At 43.6% G+C, this 21,230-nt stretch overlaps 1 protein-coding gene across 3 annotated transcripts in view; it reads right to left on the bottom strand.

Annotated features, from left to right (window-relative positions):
• Positions 1–21,230, bottom strand: part of LOC133390308 (sodium- and chloride-dependent betaine transporter-like) — a 65,089-nt gene that overhangs the window by 25,466 nt on the left and 18,393 nt on the right. For all 3 annotated transcript variants that reach the window (XR_009764371.1, XR_009764372.1, XM_061638670.1), the window contains 9 exons: positions 20,045–20,185; positions 16,491–16,578; positions 14,281–14,413; positions 12,712–12,846; positions 9,138–9,241; positions 8,005–8,129; positions 6,903–7,015; positions 5,856–5,993; positions 2,946–3,048 (listed from right to left, as the gene is read on the bottom strand). Coding sequence is in view for 1 of the 3 variants with exons in the window: in XM_061638670.1 (XP_061494654.1) it covers positions 2,946–3,048; positions 5,856–5,993; positions 6,903–7,015; positions 8,005–8,129; positions 9,138–9,241; positions 12,712–12,846; positions 14,281–14,413; positions 16,491–16,578; positions 20,045–20,185 (1,080 nt within the window). In the remaining 2 variants the exon portion in view is untranslated. The remainder of the gene's footprint in view (positions 1–2,945; positions 3,049–5,855; positions 5,994–6,902; positions 7,016–8,004; positions 8,130–9,137; positions 9,242–12,711; positions 12,847–14,280; positions 14,414–16,490; positions 16,579–20,044; positions 20,186–21,230) is intronic.

The raw sequence follows: 21,230 nt of genomic DNA, 5'->3' as shown, positions 1-21,230 counted from the left end.
GTGTCAGTGAGATCTCTTTTGGAATGACTAATCTCAAGGTTATATATACTGGGGCTGTTTAGAAAGTGTTCCCTGGGCTGTGTTATTGAAGTATCTGTCTTCCAAACTTTTTTTTTAAGCTGTGTGTGTGGGTGGGTGTTAAATAGCAGGATTCCCAGCCCCCAGCCCTTCCACACTTTTCCTTCTGGCAACTGCAACAACAGCAGCAAGTTGGCTGGAAACAGCACGATCCTTTCACAGAAATAAAGCTGTATGCAGGAAATCCTCAAATCTTTGTCACGAAGCCTGCTTGACAGGCAGGGGGAAAGCTGCCAGGCTGTGTGGGTGGCATCGTCACGGCTGACAACAGGCAAGCCTGGAACATGTGTCTTTATTTACAATGTTTGCTGTAATACTTTGCAGTATAAGCATTGGATCTGGGCTGCCAAACTACGGAGCCCAGGGTGGGGGGAGGACAAGAGGAGAAACAATAGCTGAGCATGTCAGTTTACCTACCTGGTATTTCATGCCAATATAGGGCCAGGTTTGGGGTGGGAAGAAAGAGTTTTGGAATGGCGGTAAGAAATGAAGAGCACAATCTGAGCGCATTTAGCCATGCACGCTTGCACACCATAGATCGGGGCCCCTTCCCAAGTGTTGCCTGCTGTGGCATCCCATTATCAAAAGAGCTGTGAATGCATTGTGTCTTTACAAAAAGCCACCCCATTTTGCATAAGTAGTTGCTGGGATGTTGACACTGGGATGTTACAGGTTGGGAAATTATTTTTCATCCTTCATGTAACACTTTTATTAGGTAAAGCATCTTAAAAGCATCTTATCGACAACTTGGAGCCTGAGGGTGTGATCCTATGGACCCTGGGAGATTTTCCTGGGGCAATAGGATAGATCAGATGCATTCTCCAACAATGAGGGCTCCTCCAATGCTCTGGTACAACCAAAGTCAGACCTTCAACATCAGTAAGGGCCCCCAAGGGGGTGTTCTGGGGGAGGGGTTTGTCAGGAAACAGCTTCAGTCTGAAGGATCCAAAACCCTCCAGGTCCCCAGACACACTCCAAATTTAGACATGTTTCTGAGCATGTCTAAACCTTTCGCTTCTGTCTTTGCCACTTGAGATGTGTATTTTTAGGATCCACCCTGCTTATTATTTAATTAATTAACTAATTAATTAATTTGTTGATTACCTCATACCCAACGGTCTATAGGAACTAACATATTGAAAAACATACAATATCAAATAGATTTTAAAGCATACAATATTAACAGAAATTTAAAAGCATTTAATATGACAACTTAAAATCCAAACACAAATAAAATTAAAACCCAAACAAAAGAAACTAATTACCTAAGATAGCACACCTCGAGGGCCAAAGGCGTGGGTGAAAAGGAAAGCCTTTGCCTGGCGCCTAAAGATGGATAAAGAAGGCACCAGGCATGCCTCTCTGGGCAAGGCATTCCACAGCCATGGGCCCACTGCGGAAAAGGCCCTTTCTTGTGTTGCCACTCTCCAAACCTCCCATAGAAGAAGCACATAAAGAAGGGCCTCTGATGACGAGCGCAGGATCCAAGTCTGTTCATACGGGGACAGGCGGTCCTTGAGGTATTGAAGTCCTGAGCCACATTAGGCTTTATTGGTCAAAACCAGCACTTTGAATTGAGACCAGAAACTAATTGGTAGCCAGGGTTGATGTGCCAGAATTGGTGTTATATGTACCAACCGACTGACCCTGGTCAGAAGTCTGCACTTGCTGGAGTTTACAAACTGTCTTCAAAGGCAGCCTCACGTATAAATTGCAATTGTGATTTGTTCTAATTTGTTTTAAATGTTGTATTTTAAATTGTTGTAACCTACCCTGGGACCTTAGGGTGAAGGGTGGGTTAATATTAACAATAATAATAACAACAACAGTAACAATGAAGGTAATGTAAGTGAAAGTTGGGGTAAGTTTTCCCCCTAGGGCTGCAATCCCTCAGGGGTGGGGGAGTGATTGGAAGTCACATACATACTGGCAGTAGGTGGAGTTAAAGTCCCAAAGCATGTGTATACCATTCCCCCCACCCACCACCCACACACAGCGTGTGCAATGGAACCTTCCCTCCTCTGTCCCCCCTACACATCCCCTACATCTGTTCGAGGAGTCCCTCCAATCCTCAGGAGCAGATTGGGGGAGGGTGTGGAGGGGAGAGGAGGGAAAATTCCAGTTGCACAAGCATGCATCCTTGCACTGATGGAATGAGATAGTTGAACACTGCCCACATTCTCCCTCTCCCTCACACACACACACACACACACTCATGCACCGACACAGATATCTCACTTTGCTTCTGTGCTGCACACTTCTGTTCTCAGCGCACAGGAAGGTAATGCAGGGACCTGCCCCTGTCCTCCACAGGCAGCTCAGCAGCAGGATCCAGCCATGCACCCTGTTTCCCACCAATCAGCAGAGGGGAGATCACGGGGACAGGAAGTTTAAACCTCCCCTCCCCATAATCCCTTCCTCATACTACTCAGCTGGTTGGAGCAACAGAGCTCAGTAGCAGGGAAAAGGGGGCCTTGGATTCGCAGGATCTTGGACAAGAGGAGGTAGGGCCTCCTAGAGAGAGGCCAGGAAGTCCTCACGATTAAAATTTAGCATTTTAGTGCAAGTATCTCCTAATATATGCAATTTGGACAAATGCAATCATTGTTGCGAGCAATTTTGCCTAATATAATTCATTGTGGTATGTCATTTCTCAGTAACACATGCATTTTTATGCACCCTTTCCCCTAATACTTGTGCACATATTTTGGTTGGAGAAGTGCCTAACAAAATTCAGAGAAGTGATCATTTTGAAATTTACTTACACTTTGATTCACGCATGGTTTCAGGAAGTGCAAATTATGTATGTTCACATTAAAATGTGAACTGAACGAAATTTCTTCCCCCATCCCTAGACTTTCACATACCATAAACCCATCCAATGCAGATGACTTCAAAGACGGCAAGGAAGAGAAGACATGTCCCACTGGCTGCATAATAATCAAACAGCTGGAAGATGTACATTCCACCCTGCAAGAGGCACAAAGGAGAACAGGAAGACCATTTGCAAAGAGCTAGAGCAAAGCGTGAAAGGAAGGCAAGAAACAGATGTGCAACAACATATGGAGGGCCACAGGGTCTCCATCCCTGCTGTAAGTGAGTTTCACAACATACTACCGCAATCAGATGGCATTTGGCTTGGCTTGCCTCCCAGAAAAAAAGGCTTTATAGCAAGACATCTTCCTCTGTGCCTGTTAACTCCATATGTTGTTGGACCCTAACTCCCATCAGCCCCAGCCCACATGGCCAGTGCACAGAGATTATGGGAGTTGTAGTCCAGCAACATCCAGAGGGCACCAGGTTCCCCATCCCCGGCTTTTAGGTCTTATGCCTTAGTAGGGTTGTTCACAATCCTCCTGTTGTCCTGCATCTCATAGCATAGATTCGCATTTTCACAATACAGTGATCTAAGGGGCAAGCTCCCAATACTCCATGCAACAGGAACCTGAAGGAGGAAATGGAACATGACTCTTGCAGTCTTTTTCTTCTGCCAAGAACAGGGACTCCTCCCATTTGGGCAATGGAAAATCGGCCCAGCATCTTGTGTTACCACTGGGCCCACAGCCAGACTCTGACCGCCAAGCAAGGATCTGATCATGCCAACCTTTGGTGCCAGCCTTGGCTTCCCTATATAGATGGTAGGTTATTTATTAAATTAATTAATTATGAACATCATATCCTGTACTTCTTCCCAAAGAATCCCAAGATATTCTCCAGGACAGATCATTCTTTGCCTTCAGGAGCTTGATGCACAGCCTTTGAATCCTCACAATGTGTGAACAGACCTGACGTCCCACAGTCACACACCCTTCACAGATTAAAATAGGAACACTCTTGTAAGAGGCCCCTTACCTCTGAGGTCTTCAGTGTAGCCCCTATAGACACCATGGCACCCTCAGACACTCCTGTTGGCACCCACTAAGCCCCCTGCCTCTCCCAATTTTTATTTTTTATAAAAGTGAGGGTTTTTTGGTTGCTTGGTTGGGGGGCTGCCTGTTTTTTGGGGAGGATGACTTCTTTTTACTCCATTTACAAATGCGTTATTTGTTTTGGTATGTATGTAGGTGTTTTATCTGGTTTTCCTGGAGGGGAGGTTGAGCATTGCCAGTTTTTCTGATGTAAAATGAGTATTTTTTTGGTGCCCATGACAGTTTGCTAGATTTCCTCAGGCCAAAAAAGATTGGAGACCCTTTCCCGCACTTTATGACACCTTGCCAAAAGCTCTTCTCCGTTTGCTACACTTTGAATCATCCTGCCCTACACTGGCTTTTAAAGCGTGCGTTGCTCAACTGATCCTAACCGTTGCCCTTTTAAGCATATTTAATCAAAAATATTCATCTCACAGCTCAAAACACACAGAGGTGTGTTTTCTATCTGCACAAATGCTTATGGGTAGGGATAGAAATACATGTCAATTTTGGTTCTCTCCAAAATTGATTTTCCAAGATTTTTTTTCTCTCCAAGGTTTTCCAATCTTCAATTCAGTTCTGCAGCAATGTGCAATTTAAAAAAAAAAAAATCCTCATGAAAATTAATTTAGTGCAGATTTATCCTAATAAACCCATTTTTGTATGCAGTTTTGACGAATGTACACATTTTGCAAGCACTTTCTCCTAATATAATGCATTTTGTATGCTATTTTCACTCATATATTCATTTTTATGCACATTTCCCTCTGATATTCGCATTTTTGTAAACACTGTTTGGAGACTGTGTTGCAAAATTCAGAGAAGTGACAATGATTGTGTTTCAGTTCCCATATTGTTCCGGAAAGTGCAAATTTGATAAATTCAGCTTTAAATGCAAAACAGATCAAATTCCTCCCTCACCCCTACTTATGGGAAGGGAGAAAGGAAGGGAGCAGAATGCAGCATATTTTGAATTTAGCATTCTGAATTTAAATCAGGTCCTTGTCACACAATTCAAAAGAAAACACACACAATTGTCCTGTATTATGTTAACATATTTAAAGGTTCAAAATGAGCCATGTCAGCTGCAGCATGTGAAACGTCAGCCTCTGCGCTCAGGGGTGCCCGAGTGCTCATGAGCATGCATTCACATGCACGCGCATCTGACTTACGATGCATCCATTTCCCACCTCCTCGGAGAACTGACTTCTAGAACTTAGGGAAAAGAGCTGAACTCTCAAAAAGGTTTAAAGCAGGAGTGGGGCACTTCAGGCCTGGGGGCCAAACATGGCCCTCTAGGCCTCTCTGTCTGGCCCTTGGGACTCTCCTCAGGTCATGCCCCTGGCCACTTCTGCTCCACACCCTCCTCTAGTGCTTTTGCTTGCCTGGGATTGTGATGATGCCTCTGGCTGGCCTGGTTGGAGAGATGGGCATTTGCGTATAGAAGCCTATCATCTTGTGGGGCTGGACCTGCTGTACAAAGATAAGAATCGCATTTGTTGCTCCGCCTACTTTTGCCTCTAGTCCTGCCTACCACTGACGTGTGGCCTCCAGGAGACTGCCCATGAGCAAATGCAATCTTTGGGGTGAAAATGATTCTCCACGCCTGGTTTAAAAGGCATCCCGAGGGCAAAGTCGGGAAGAAAACAAGGATATTGGTTTATTTGGGACAGGTGCCAGAAAACACGGATGTGTCCCTGGGGAAAAGGGATGCATGCACATATGGAAATACAAATCATGTTGCAGCTTCTCATAACTGTTTGTAGGGGCTTAGAGTGCTGGAGAGTAGCTCATATAACACTGGCTGCTGGGGGGGGATGTCCTGCACAATCAACTCTTTTTCCCCTCCCACTCCTCTCCACTTCTCACCTCCGTGACCAGCAGCAAGCCAATCAGGTAGCAGATCACTGCAATGCCCAGGATCAGTAGCTCCCTGCGCCCTTTCTTGCGGAAGACATCTGGAAACAGGTCAACAATGGCCGTCACCAAGCTCTCGACACAGACAAACTATGGAAGAAATCCTATCAGGAAAAAGCGGGTTCCAGAGTTTCCTTTTCTCAGTCCTTCCTCTCCCCAGCTTCCTTTCTTTCTGGGCCAAGCGTTGTCAGGATTCAATCCCAGCACATGCAGGATCAAGCTTGAGGTGCAGTGCTGGAAACCAAGTCTGCCCCATACCTTCCCCCAGCATTTGCAATGGCATCCCCAAAGTGAGATCTGGTCTGAATCCTTCAAAATAGGTGCATGTGACTGCCTTGGCACAAGCCAAAGGGGCTGAAAACCAAGGCTTTCCTGGCCCCTGAAGAGAGACCATCACTCAAAGACAGAAGAACTTTATTTTTGTACGCAGAAGGTCCCAGGGTTAATTTCTGGCATCTCCAGTTAAAAGGCTGAGAACACACCACTGTGTGAGACCCTAGAAAGCCTAGACCAGTCACAACAGATAGTACTGGGTTAGATGGGCCATCTGTTCATACATCTATATCCACATCCAAATCCATATCCATATCCATATCCATGCCACCATGCATTGTAATGCATATGTGAATAAATCCATAGTTAGCCAATTCAGCTACTACTTCTTCTCTCCCCCCGCCCCCACCTGATATTTAACAGTGCGAGCATCCTGGAAAAAGGCACGTTTTAGTTGGAAAACAAAAAAAAGGTGGAAGAATGGATGTAACAACAAGAGAGCTTGCATCTGTGCTAGCAAAACTCTGTGGATGCAATGCACATCTGATAGAGGTGCAAGTAAAAGCTTCCTACATCTTTTCCCCAACCTATATGACTAATTAATGCTTATTGTTTATTCAGGCAGTTGCTTGTTCAGGTAACATGTTATAGTTCCCCTCCCCCCCCATAAAGTACTATAATACACTCCCAAACATAGGAAAAGAGGATTTTAATTTTTTTCCATACTTGACTGTCCAGCCCCAAGAAGATCAGCATGAGGAAGAACAAGCAGGACCAGAGCTGTGACACAGGCATCAAGGTTACAGCTTTTGGGTAGGCGATGAATGCTAGGCCAGGACCTACCAATCAGATGAAAGCAAGTCGAACAGGGGTTTCACTAGCCCAACAGGTAAAGTCTACACCTACACCTATCAAGAGGTGTCTTTCTATGCATGGTGGAGTTAACGCTCTTTAGCTTTCCAACCTCCATTTAAGATTTTTCTGCTGGCCTTTCTAGGCATTTTTTTTTAAAAAAATCCCCTCATAATGTTGTAGTGGGACCCAGAACAAAAGCTTGCACTGTGTAGTAATCAGAGTTCTGGATTCCATTCACTCCATTCCACACACACCCCAGCAATTAGTCAGCATTCCATGCACACTGAGCATGCTCAGTCCTCTTTTGGGGGGGGATCACTTAAGGTGCTGATACCTTCTCCTTGTGCATGGACTGTGCCATTTTAGCCACATAAGTAACCCTTGGAGAACTGATCACTACTCTTATATACAAGTGGGGCCCTGCAACAAAATTTTGCAATGTGCAAGACTTCAGTTCACAGTTCCAGCCACCCGATTATTCCATGCCTCCTACAGTTTTCTGTCCCCCAACACAACAGTCAAATCAGCATTCTGCATCCAATAAGCATGCCCAGCCCTCACTGAGCTGTTTTGGGGGGCTTTCCCTCCTTAGGTTTTTTTTCTGACATTTTTATACTTTTTCAAACTTTGGGGGTTCCCCCATGCCTGCTGCTACACCCCCTTCTTGTTTATGGATGGTGCCATTTTGGCTACATAAGGACCCACTCTTAGAAAATATCACTGTTAGCAGAAATGATTAATGGTTTTCCATCTTTCCTCTACAAGGCAATGATGGAGAACCTGTGGCCCCCTACATGTAGCTGGAGTACAGCTCCCATCATCCTTGGCCTGTCAGTGTTAACAATACTGAGCTGGATGGACCAATGGCCAAACTCAATAAAAAGCAGATTCCTGTTGGGCATACTCATTCCTAAGACCCCATCCCACAATTTATATTTTGCCAGTCTCCTTGCTGCAACCACCACATGCTGACCTGATTCAGCTACATCCGAGATGGGCACACCCTGTTCTTGTGCCATGAAGCCCAACACAGAGAAAATGGCAAAGCCAGCCACAAAGCTGGTGGCGCTATTCAGGAAGCACAGCATAAAGCAATCCCTGTTGGGGCAAATGCGAGAGATAAAAAAGCATGGTGTGCCACTAACAATTGTTCCTGTTCTTTGCACATGTCTTGATGCTCAGCTTCCTTAACAGAGTCAGTCTAGATTTATTATTATTATTATTATTATTATTATTATTATTATTATTATTATTATTATGCTCATTAGCAGAACAAACAATTTGTCTAGTCTAGTCATAGACAACAATGTTGAGATAGACAGGTCAATGCTATGACCAAATATATGCCATATATTTATCTCTCTGTGTGTGCACAGTCGTGTGTGTGTGTGTGTGTGTGTGTGTATACACAGGCCATCAGTCCAGAACAACCATTAAATTATATCTTAGCTAAATGACTTTGCAACATTAAGCAAGGCCAGTAGTTTTTTAATTTACTTATTCAGAACATTTATATCTTGCCCTTCATCTCAGTAGATCCCAGAGCACAGTACAAAATACAGAACACATAAAATCATATAAGACAGAATAATAATTTATAATTAAAAATTAAGAGCAGCTAAAATAACCGAGCTACCTACCACCAACTAAACAATACACTAATTCACTGAAAATGCCAGGACAAAAAGGTATGTGTTTAATTGGCATTGAAAAGATAAAAGTTTTGGCACCAACTGGACTTCTATGGAGAGGGCACTCCACAAGTAGTACACAGGTCTCACTGAGAACAAGCAAGTCCTTGGATAAATCATGATGGGTATATTGGGAGTGGGGGATAAAGTGATCTGTACAACTCAAAATGAACCATCATGACGACAGGAAGATCAATGTCCAAAACTCTGGTGGGACAAAAAAGTCTATATAATAGTCCAGTCAGAGAATTTAAGCTACTGGCCTATGAATTTTGGACTTGCTTTCTGCACAATCCCAAGGGAGTCTGTTCATTCTTAGGCATGGGAACACAGCTGCAGCTGAGGGATATACTGAGGCAATGATATCCAAAGAGTTCAATACAAAGTGACAGGGAGGAAATCCAGCTCTTCCTACCTGTAGCAATTGTTGTTGTACTTGTTGTAGCTGCCCAGGGCTGTCAGGCATCCCTGGCAGATGGCATAAGAAAAGAAGATCTGAGTGCCTGCATCCATCCATACCTAGGAGAAAGAAAATAGGCTTTAAGATGTTTTTCAGATGTTTTGTTTGCAAGATGTTTTTAGTGCTTTATCATCTGTTTGCTATGCTGGGCTTCCTTTGGGAAGAGAGGCAGGATATGAATTTTAAAAACAAAAACAAACAAAATAAACAATGAAAGAAAAGGAAAATAATTTCTAAATTCAAGAAGCAAACATAAGAAGAGCCCTGCTAGAACTAATGGACTTTCTAGACCAGCACCCAGTTCTCACAGTGGCCAACCGGATGCCTATGGAAAGCCCGGAAGCAGGACCTGAGTATAACAGCACTCTCCCTACTTGTGATTGCCAGCAACTGGCATTCAGACGCATACTGCCTCTGGCAGTGGAGGTAGAACATAGCAACTATGGCTAGTAGCCATTGACAGCCTTATCTTCCATGAATTTGTCTGATCCTCAAATAGCCATGGCCTGATAGAAACTGCATCATTTAAGATGCCACTCACAAATCATCTGTGTCAACTGCTGTGCTTTTGCACCCATGGGACCATAGGTGCCTGGGCACACAGTGGGAGAAACTCTGCACATACAGGTACAAATTTGGAAATAATTATTATCAGTTAAATAGTAATCCATTACATCTCCCTATAGTGGAAAGACTGTGACCAAGTGACCTGTGTGCCTGTTCAGTCTGCTATCCAAGTGCCAACTGTTGATGGGCAACTTCAAGGCCTCTGATGTGCTCCCTTCTTATCTTTAAACCAGACTTGGACCTAACAGCCCTTCAGCTAGAGGCCTCCTTCAAACAGCTCTGTAAAGTAGGACACCTGACCACCCTACTCATGATTGTGGAGTTACAAAAAACACTGAAATAGTTCTGATGCTTCACATATTCCTGATTGCACACAACTGATACGATAACTATGCAATTTTTTCCCACCGGGTTTCTTTTGCTAGGAACTCTGGTCTCTCTGGGGAAATTCTGACGTTATCCATGAGAAACTCAAGCCAGATCCGAGTAAATTAGAAGAGACATCATCTTTCTCTTTCTTAATCGTTTTCACTTAGGGCTCGGTGAAGGTACTGAATATTTAGCTGAAGTGGCTGTATTTGCTGTGCCTTAAGTGGCAATGACTTAACATAGCCATATTTGAAAATATTCTGTCAAATAGCAATCCTCATGCTACAATGGACTCCTGCTGCCCTTTAGAAAGGGCTGTTGCCTTTAAGGTGGAATGCTAGGAACTGCTGTAAAGGGAACAAGGTTGCCCTGAGTGCCCTGGATAGTCTTTGTCCAGCATCTAACAACCTTAATCTCGGATGCATTTTGAGAAATGCCATATCCTGAAATAAAATTGTAGATAGTTATTCCAAGTCAGAGTTCCCTGTCTCTCAGCTCTCTTTTCTCTACTACTCCCATGTGGACTTCTCTATGCTTTTAGATGGGGGAGGAACCTTAGGCTTAGAGGCTGAATGTGGCCCTCCAGGCTTCTCTGCCCGGCTTACAGGCCTCTCCCCAGGAATAGTGCTCACTAGCTGTGCTCTTCACTCTCCTCAAGTGGTTTTGCCTGGCTGTAATGTATTCTTGAATTGTAATATGACTTCCTGCTTCCTTGGATGGAGAGATGTGCACGTGGACACCTCTGACTATTGCATGGTTAGAATTGTAGCCTACTATACAAATGAAAGAGTTGCAAAAGTTGCTCCACCCAATTTTTGCCTGTGGCCCCACCCACCATTGGCATGTGGTCCTTGGAAGGTAGCCCATGGGGGAATGTGGCCCTCAGACTTAGAAAGGTTTCCCACCCCTCTTTTAAGATCTATCTTAGAGCCCCTCATCTCTGTGACATTATTTCAGGCTGTTAGGTGGGTGAGCACATGAGACAGGGCCTTCTTAGTGGTGGTACTGTAGTTCCAGAATACCCTTTGGGTGGAGATTCATTGGGTTCCCCTTTACTTTAGGCAGAAACAGAAATTGTTTTTTATCGCTTAGCGCTCCATTCTAAACTGATTTTTAGAATGACAGCTGCATGAACACACACACACACTGTAACGGTGACTTCAATTGTGTTTGATTGTATCTTACTTTTCTTTTCTATGTAAGCCACTCTGGGAGTTCTATGAGCAGAACAGCAGGATGTAAATAAATAATAATAGATAGTGATGATAATGATAGACCATGGAGAGGAAAACCCACCATTTTTCTACCTGGCTCATCTATCTCTCTTCTCTGCCTGTTCTCCTATAGCAGGGGTGGGCAACCGGTGGCCCTAGGGCCATGCACAGCCCTTGGCCTAATTTTAAAAAGCTTCTAAGTGGTCAGTTCAGAAATCTGGTAAGATCTGTCCCTCCCCTAGCAGCCTTCTGGGTGCGCAAGGAAGAGGCAGGAAAGAAGGGGGTGTCAGAAAGAGACAGACAATAAGGAGCGGTCCCTCCCACTGTAATGATGTGTTAGCTATATTATTATTATTATTATTATTATTATTATTATTATTATTTTGCTGTTGTTGTTGTTGTTTGTACCCCAGCCTGGTATCTATATGGATGAAGGAAAGCTCCTACTGGGAGAAAGGGCAGGATATATATCCAATAAATAAATAAATAACAAATAAATAAATAATTTTATTAATTAGGAAATAATAGTTAAAATTATTTTTCATTGGAGAATTACCAAAGTCCAAGCCTTGGCATTTTCAAGAGCTTATAATAGTGCTAGTAATGTGAAGGGATGAGGGAGAAGTTTGATTCAGTTTGCACCCACCTAATTTGTGCTTTCCAAAACAGTACACAAAACAAAACATAGCCTTCCTTCAAAAGTCGCACTTCTCTGAATTTTGCAGTGCAGTTCTCCAGCCAAATAATGTGTACAGAAATACATTTATAAAGATAAAGTGTGCATAAAAATGTATATATTACTAAAAAATAACACACAAAAATGCATTAGAATCATAGAATAGTAGAGTTGGAAGGGGTCTATAAGTCCATCAAGTCCAATCCCCTACTCAATGCAGTAATCCAAGTCAAAGCATACCCAATAAATGGCTGTCCAGCTGCCTCTTTAATGCCTCCAGTATTGGCCAGCCCAACATCTCCCTAGGTCATTGGTTGCATTGTCATACCGCTATAGAAAACTGCTATGATTCAATAGGGAAACCTGCTTTGCAAAGATGCTTGTATTAGGCAAATCTACATACAAAAATGTGTATACTTGGAGAAATTCACACTTAAAAGAATCACGAACTAATGTGGAAATGTGAACTTCAGATTGGAAGAATGAGAAAATGAAATCAACAGATGCACCCAGCCTTTATAATATGCAGTACTTTATGTTGGCATGCAAATTTTATTCAATTGGTTTAATTTGGCCATGCTATTATGTGTTATTATGTTAGCCACTTTGGTCCTTCAACATTTGGTAGGAGAAAGATCCAGTCTTATGAAATCTATCCACCATAATCAACTGCATCAGATCAGAACTAGCCATATAAGCTCACCTGGGGATCTGCCAGTCTTGAAATATCTGGCCTCAAGTAGAACAGAATCCCTTCTGTTGCACCAGGTAGAGTGACTCCTCGAATTAGTAGAATAATTAACATCAGATAAGGGAATGTGGCAGTGAAGTAAACCACCTGCAAAGCAAGCAAAACACAGATATGGACACAAAGTCCACCAGAACGTAGGACTGTGACCAGGGTTAGAGAACGAAAGCATCTGCAGAACAAATTTGTAGAAATTTGGAGTGGAGTTTAGTTATTATACAGCCATAAGAGTTGCTGTATACTATAGTCGGCATGGATTTTTCGCATTCCACAATGTTAAATTGAAAATACCCCCATGCCATTCTGATGCTTCCCATCAGCTCATTTCAAAACAAAACCTTACAAAACATATAGTCCTGAACTCAGAACCACTTGCTTAACAACCCTCTAAATTTTCATGGCGATACACAAAACAGTCAGAGAGAATTGAGAGTTCAAAGTGTAAAAAGAGAGAGAGAAAACCCCAGAGCCCTTTTGGGACTTTTTTCTGTCAAGAGTTCTCATAATCCCAGACTCATGGTTTAACTCTCCTGAACAAACCATGAGCTGTAAACCATAGGACAAACCCTAGTTAGAGCTCATGGTTAGCCTGGAGAGAACGAACTACAAGCCTGAGTTCAGACAACATACTAGGCCAAGCTATGGCTTAGCTCAGCACAGCAGCAGAACGACCAAGGAAGAGCAAAACAGCTGCCGTCTCCTCTTCTGGAGCCAACGCATTCACACTGAACCACAGTTTGGCTTCATGTAATGTGCGAGCATGGCAATTGGCTTGTATCGGTGCTGGGCCAAAGTATTCAGTGCAGCAATTTATTTTATTTTGTTTTTGTACAATGGGGCAGGGACTGACTCAGTTGGGGGTGCAAATTAATTGCAAGAATTTTACTTTTACTTTAAATACAAGGGATGAGGCAAAGGTGCTTTCCCCCCCTTAAAAATAGAAAATGTCTAGCCACCATTTCAAGGAGGTGCCCAGCTATGTTCCCAAGACAGCATATCCTTGGAACAGTGGTGTGTGTTGTTCCCAGGAGTGTTCCCAGGAATATAGCTAGAACAGCCAAGCTGCCACTTGAAGCAGTAGGAAGGCTTTTTGTTGTTTTCCCTTAAAATATGCATTTCATATGCGTTTTCTGGGCTGAGAACAGCATCACTAAATTATGAGAAGTGCGCAGTCCAAAAGGATGACTGTGTTTCAATCCATGTATTAGTCCAGGAAGTGTGAATTAGGTCAGTTCGCTGAAAAAATGCAGACCAAATGAAATACTCCTGCATCCCTAGGTGACACGATACTGCACATTTCCCTGCTTCCAACGTGAGTGTGATGCAAAGTAAGCGTGGTGAATTATGCACACTGCCATAATATCACAACATCTGGTAAGCAATGATACCAGTTCCTGAAATCCATGTGTCCCAATTTGACTGGAAGATCCTCTCCTCCTTCCTTTCTGCTCCTTCTCTGACAGAGAGGCTGACAGGACAGATCGATACATTTTAAGAATGAGCAAAGCACAGGGTTGCTCCTACTTTGCCGGTGGACTTCACTCCTTTCCAGATGCAGAAGTAGCAGATGATCCAGGCGAGCAAGAGGCAGAGAGCCAGTTCCCACCGCACGGTGCCCAGATTATGTATCCCGTCCGTCATTCCCAAGGCTCGCCTCCTGCCAGCACAGATGAAAAGAAAGGAGTATAGGATGATGTCCCAGCCTGACCTTCCCTGTCAGCCCATCCCAGGTGATTATTTTCATGGTTGGGAAAGGCTGGTCTACACTGTCAGGCAGCGGCTTTCCAGGGTTTATTTATTTATTATTTGATTTATATCCCGCCCTTCCTCCCAGCAGGAGCCCATGGCCGCAAACAAAAGCACTAAAAACACTTTAAAACATCATAAAAACAGACCTTAAAATACATTTAAACAAAACAACCTTAAAAACATTTTTTTTAAAAGAAAGCTTTAAAGATATCTTTAAAAAAGGGTTAAAAATGTATTGTTTAAAAAAAGGGTTTAAAAAACCATATTAAAAAGCAATTCCAACGCAGACACAGACTGGGATAGGTCTCAACTTAAAAGGCTTGTTGAAAGAGGAAAGCCTTCAAAAGGCACCGAAAAGATAACAGATATGGCGCCTGCCTAATATTTAAGGGGAGGAGTCTCTCCCAGCCCTACCTGCAGATGACACTGGGGATTGAACCTGCGACTTTCTGCATGCAAGGCAGATGGTCTACCACTGAGCTATGGCCCTTCTATCATGCCAGTGCTAAATGACCTTCCGTCATGTTTTTCCTTTTTGTCCTCTGGACTCAGTTTTAATTTATCTTATTATATTGAGCAATGGTCATTCCCCCCCCCACAAAATCACCCTCCCATCTCATCACATTGCATGGTATGTCCTCCTTTTTTATGTTATGAGTTGTACTCAGTTACATTCAAAGTAGACCCAATGAAATTAATGAACCTAGTTATGTCTATTAACTTCAATAAGTCTACTCTAAGTAGGACTAACATGGAACACAACCTTATGGGCAGTAGCCCATGCTAGCTCTACTCAGAGTAGACCCATTGAAATTAATAGACATGACTAGGTTCATCAATTTCAATTGGTATACTCTGAGCAGGACTTAGTTGAATACAATCCAAAGGGTTTCTGCTAACACAAGGATTTTTGGCTGCGTAAGGGAACTTCCCCTCCCTGATCTCTCCCCACACACACCCTAAATCTGTTCTAGGGGTTCCTCCAACCCTCTGGAACAGATTTGGGGAGAGTGTGGTGGTGTACAGCAAGAAAAGAGGGAGGGGAAGTTCATTTGCGCAAGCTGAAATCCTTGCACTACCACAAAGCACTATTTTTTTCACTCATTCAGAATTAATCAGAGCCCTTTGATTGGTTGTCATACTCAAGGGAGTTCCATTCATCCAGCAACTGCCCCTTCCACTAGCTATAGGTGTGTCTGCCCTGGGGGGGGGCGTGTATGTAAAAGGAAGGGAGTGAGACTCAGTGGTAGAGAGAGGGACAAGCGGGTTCAATCCTCAGCATGTCCAGGTAAGGCTGGGAAAAGACACATGCCTGAAACCTGGAGAACTGCTGCAGAGAAGTGCAGACAAGACTGTGCTAGATGGACCAATGGTCTGACTTGGTGTAAGGGGGTTTCCTGTGTCCTAACCAGCCTGGCCAACGATTAGGGTTCATGGGGGCTGTAGTCCAAAACATCTGGAGGAAACCAGTTTGGGGAAGGGTGATGTAATCTGTGAACTTTGATGCTTCCATTTCCAAACATGAATTGGGGGTGGGGGTGCCTCAATTATGAAGCAAGCTGAAGGTGGGAAATTTAAGGGTGGCAAACCTTGGACAACCTCACCTACTCCAATCTCTTGGTTGTGGGCAGGGAGTCAGCCTGGACTGCAAAGATGAAGGGGGTGGTAAAGAAGGATGATTGGGGGGGGGAGAATAGAGGAGGCAGTCAACTGGGGAGGGTGGAAATTTAGACTTTTAACTTCCAAGAGTAAAAAAGCCTGAGATGTGGGATGTATGAATGTTCACATCACTATCCAACTCTTGATTTTTTTAATTTTTTTTTTTTTAGTGCACCTGACCACTCTGACAATGCTGTGGATCAACCCAATGGGGTCCCATATGTCTGGTCCATTCCTTTCGTTTGAACATTACAGTGGCCACATTCGAACAGCTCTGACTATAAATTCTGGGGAAAGAAAGGAATCTGAAAAATCAGAATACATACTCCCAGAACTCAACGACTGGAGAAGTGGCATTAGTTCGCTCAGTCCTGATGTCCTGACTAGAGATGTTCAGAAAGTCCACACAGTGCTCTGCAAAAGAAGGAAGGGAGTGACTGGGTGGGAGTCTGCGGTGCTCCAAGAACATTTGTCCCGCCTTTCACTGGCTCTGAGTTCCAGAAGGAAGTGGCAGCTGCTGATTTATATGGAATCCAGATGTTTGTGGAATGCAGGTTATTATTAAATAATGTATGCTGCAGTAATTTAGGGCAGCGCTCCCAAGCCCCCTTTCTCCCTCCTCCTCTCCCCCCCCCACATTTACCCTCTGTCATTGCTTTGCAGTCATCCAAGTCCGCCCTCTCATACGCAAGAGGCAGTTTAACAGTGAAATTCCTAGAGATGGAGGTAAGTCACAGAAGCATCTAGGAGTGGTAGTTACAGAAGCTGAGATTATATAAAACAGTAACAAAAGGCCAAAAGGGAGAAAGCAAGAGAAGGAGCAGGGATTATAAAATGTTAAGCATGAGGGAATAAAAAAAAATCTTGGAGGAAAGAAAATCATCCAGAAAACATCCTTGTGCATGGATGTGGTTTGGAATGGCAGGGTTGAGCCCTTCTTGATGTCAAGGGTGCCCCATGCACAGGATGGCTAAGTGTCCTACTTTACAAAGGGTCAGTGGTGGCTGGTGGCTGCATGTCAGTGGGGCAGTGCAATCCGCTCTGGATCCTTGAAAGTTCAAACGAAAACCCAGAGTAGATTCCACTGCCCCAGTGACATGCAGCCACCAGCCACCACTGCAAAGGGCAGTCCTCTATTTGAAGGAGTCGTCCGTTTGAAGGGCTGCCCAGCCTAAAGATGTAAAGCTAAAGACCCACATGGAAAGCAGTTGGGGGCCTGGAGTTGCACATCATCAGTTAGCACCTGGACAGAAGGTGCACAAGTCACCTGGTCACACATTCTTTCCCATTATAGTGAGATGTACTATATTCCTATTTAAGGTATCACAATAATTTCTAAATATGCTTCTATGCATGTAAATCTTCAGATCTTATGCAAATATGTGTCCTCTTTTTTGGTGATGCATATGGGGACATTCTTATTTATTCAGTTTTAGTTATTTATTACTTTATTGCATTTATATTCTGTTCCTCTTCCCAAAGGAGCCCAGGGCAACATAAGAACAAAAGAAGGAGTCCTGCTCGATCAGGCCAATGGCCCATCTAGCCCAACAGCCTGTTCTCACCATGGCCAACCAGATGCCCATGGGAAGCCTGTGAGCAGGGCCTGACCCCAACAGCACTCTCCCCACTTGTGATTCCCATCAACTATTCCAGTATTCAGAGGCATCCTGCCTCCCACAATGGAGGTAGCATAATAAGCAGGAAGGACCCCGTGCACAGCAGGGCTGGTTTTACCACATTTTAAAATGAGTGAAGTTTTACCCATGACCACCCAAAGTAGGGGAGGTCTGCAAGCTTCATTCCGGTAGTCTGTGGTGTATCTAAAGATCTGCAGTTGAAGATGGGAGATGGCACATCCATCACGTTAAATAATCACATTGATTTTTAATTGTTTTTTTATTGCTTCTTTTATTTTTAATGTTGTATTTTATTGTGCTACAATTTGATTTCTACGGAATGCAATAAAATACAATATATAAGGATGAAAAGAAGCAATAAAATATAGTCAAAAATAAGTGTGGGAACCACTTTAATGAGATGCCCCTCAACACCCCACCTCCCACCCCCCAAAGACCATAGTCTAAAATTAAAACTGCCGTATTTGGAAAGTGTGAAGAAAAGGCTGCCTGCAGAATGGGAGAGGAAACAGAGACTCAAGATGAATTTTTAAAAATTAAATGCCTGGCATAAGTACAAGATATGGAAAGTTACAACACTGATACGCGCGTTCCAGCCTGTGGAGAAAGAAGCAAAAATGTGTCCACTTAACAGACTATAACAGAAGACAAGAGGCATTCAGAGGTCAGGCAGAACCTCTGAGAAGTGGCCTCGCTTCTCCAGGGGCCCGTGAAGTCTGAATAACATGAAATAAACCAAAGGCTGACTATACAAAGGTGCAGTTCACAGTTCCACTGCATGGAACTCTGGTCTCTTCAGCAACCTGAAAGCGAGAGGGAGGCAGGGGCTGTGTGGGGCTTATTGCTATGCAGAGAGGGCAACGGTACAACCTTCTTATCCACTCAGTCATGAGTTCAGGGGGTTGCGGTTGGCTCTCAGAAAGGTTGCCCCTACAGCCAGGAATCAGTCAGGCACACAAAGGCTCAAAGAGAAAGAACTAGACTTCATTACAGGGAACAGAACAGATGACAAGAAGTCTGACTGAATGGGAAAGTGTTACCTGTCCAACACAAAACAAAAACCACTTCTGGGAGTTGCACTCATGAGATTACAATGGGCATACCCTTAGGGACATTCTTCACACAAGGATTTTTCTTCAGAAGTAGAAAGACAGTGTATTTCCTTTCTGGAAAAACCTACACCCCACGTCTCTAAAATATTGGTTGGACTTGGGTGAGAAAAACTGGCAGGATCAATCTCCTCAAAGACACAGAGGAGCTTACAAGCTCTCACTCGACTACCATCCAGAGCCAGCCCTAACATTAGGCAGAGTGATGGAGAGATTCTCAGCCAGTAGATGTGGGAGTGCCTTTCACTTGTCCTTATACTGTCATCCACAACATCCAGGGTTCATTCACTGCTCATCTTTCAATGTGATCTAAGCAGAGCTTGGAAAAGTTACTTTTTTGAACTACAACTCCCATCAGCCCCAGCCAGCATGGCCAGTGGATTGGGCTGGTGGGAGTTGTAGTTCAAAAAAGTAACTTTTCCAAGCTCTGGATCTAAGCCCTCACTGGCCAGCAATGCCCTTCTGCATTCTACACAGGTCAAACTTTTGCCAGTCTCTATGCAAAAGAATAAATGGACACAAAATCTGACATCAGAACTGGCAAGATTTAAAAGCCGGGGGTGGGGGGGATCAATTCAACCACCAGGTAAATGACCTGTGAGTGGCCAACCTGTAGCAAAGACAATTCAACAGGAGACTGCAATGTAAAACCACCGAACTTCAATACACTAAATCAAGACAAAGGATTTTTAGTGCATTGTGTGTGTAACATTTAATTGGCCTACCAATGGCAAGATGTTTGTATTATCAACTACTGTTTTGTGAACTACCTCTCTGTACCTTTGAATTTACTTTTCTGCATTTCATTTCCCTCTGACCTCACTGTTTACAATCCCTTTCCCTCAGTGTATATATATCTGTAACTCAGGATAACATTTGAAGCACCTGATGAAGTGAATTGTAGTCTAGGAAAGTATAAATTTGTTCGGTCTTTAAGGTGCCACAAGATTCGTCGCTGTCTTAAATTGTCAGTTGGTTATTATTATATTTTTACTAGCAAGGAGGTAAGAAAAAAGCTTAAATTTTTCATTTTGTGTGCCAAAATATTGAGCCTGGCCCTATAAAGCAAAGTAAGATGATCTACTTTTTTCAAGAAGCTGTTTATGAAATTGCATCTTGTCAAAGTCATACCTGAGTTCCAGGGATTACTGCAACTGGCCCAAGGGAGAACAGTAGCAAAGGAGTTAAACAGGTAGAACAGGGCCCAAGCCAAAATGATGATGTAGTAGATATTCAGATAGGATTCAATGACTTGGGAAGCATATCCAATTCCTGGGGGGGAGGGGGGAGAGAGAGAAAGGTGAAAGTTAAAAACGGACACAGAGGGGCCATAAGTTCCTATCAAGAAGGGATTGAAAAAGAGTTTTCATTGGAAAATGCCTAGGTCCAGTTATTTATAGGACCAAACAAAGTTCAGAGAATGGTCTGAAGCATAGATGGAGGATCTGTGGCTGTCCGGATGTTGCTGAAATTGTTGGTGATGATGATGATGATGATGATATTCTGCCCTTCCTCCCAAAAGGAGTCCAGGGTGCCAAATAACAAATGATAAAACACTAAAAACATATTTAAAAAATCTTAAACACCATTCCAATACAGATGTAGACTGGGATAAAGGTATCTGCTAAAATGCTCGTTGGAAGAGGAAGGTCTTGAGTAGGCTCCAAAAAGAGAGAGCCTCTTTAGTATTTAATGGGAGGGGATTCCAAAGGGTAGGTGCCACAAAACTCCCATCCTCTACATCTCCTACATCATTGGCCATGCTCACTGGAACTGATGGAAGTTGGAGTCCAACACACCTAGAGAGCCTCTGGTTCCCAATCCTTGGTCTAAAGACACATGATGGCATTCTACTGCTAAAGCTAAGTAGGATCGGTCTTGTAAACCCTGTGGATAAGAGACTTCCCGTGGAACCATGTTTGTGTAAGTTGCTCTGAGCCTGCGAAGAAAGAGTGAGGAAGATACAATGAACAAAAACACAAGTTTCTATTTGCACAAAGGCCTCCCTCCTATGGACATGGCATGGCCAAAACAACTAAACTGAGCTTCAGCATTTTGGGGAATAATTCTATGTAGCTCCTTTGAGTGTCGATACTTATCCTGCTGCACAGGTCACCAGACTTAGGGAGAAACCCGGACGTTTGCAGAAATACAACAACCACCAGCAGTAGCAACAACAGGAGCATGTGCTCAAGCAGAGGGATAAGGGGGAAGGAGTACAAGGAGAATTCCTGCTCTGGGCAGCAAGAAGAAGGGCTTTGAAGGCCCCCATTGGGTTGGCTGCAATGGAGAGATCTGTCAATTCCAGCTCCTCTCA

The sequence above is a fragment of the Rhineura floridana genome, chromosome 8 (assembly GCF_030035675.1).
Source record: "Rhineura floridana isolate rRhiFlo1 chromosome 8, rRhiFlo1.hap2, whole genome shotgun sequence".
Classification (NCBI taxonomy): domain Eukaryota; kingdom Metazoa; phylum Chordata; class Lepidosauria; order Squamata; family Rhineuridae; genus Rhineura; species Rhineura floridana.
Note: the sequence above shows the minus strand (reverse complement) of the source record. Positions and strands in the feature narration are given on the sequence as shown.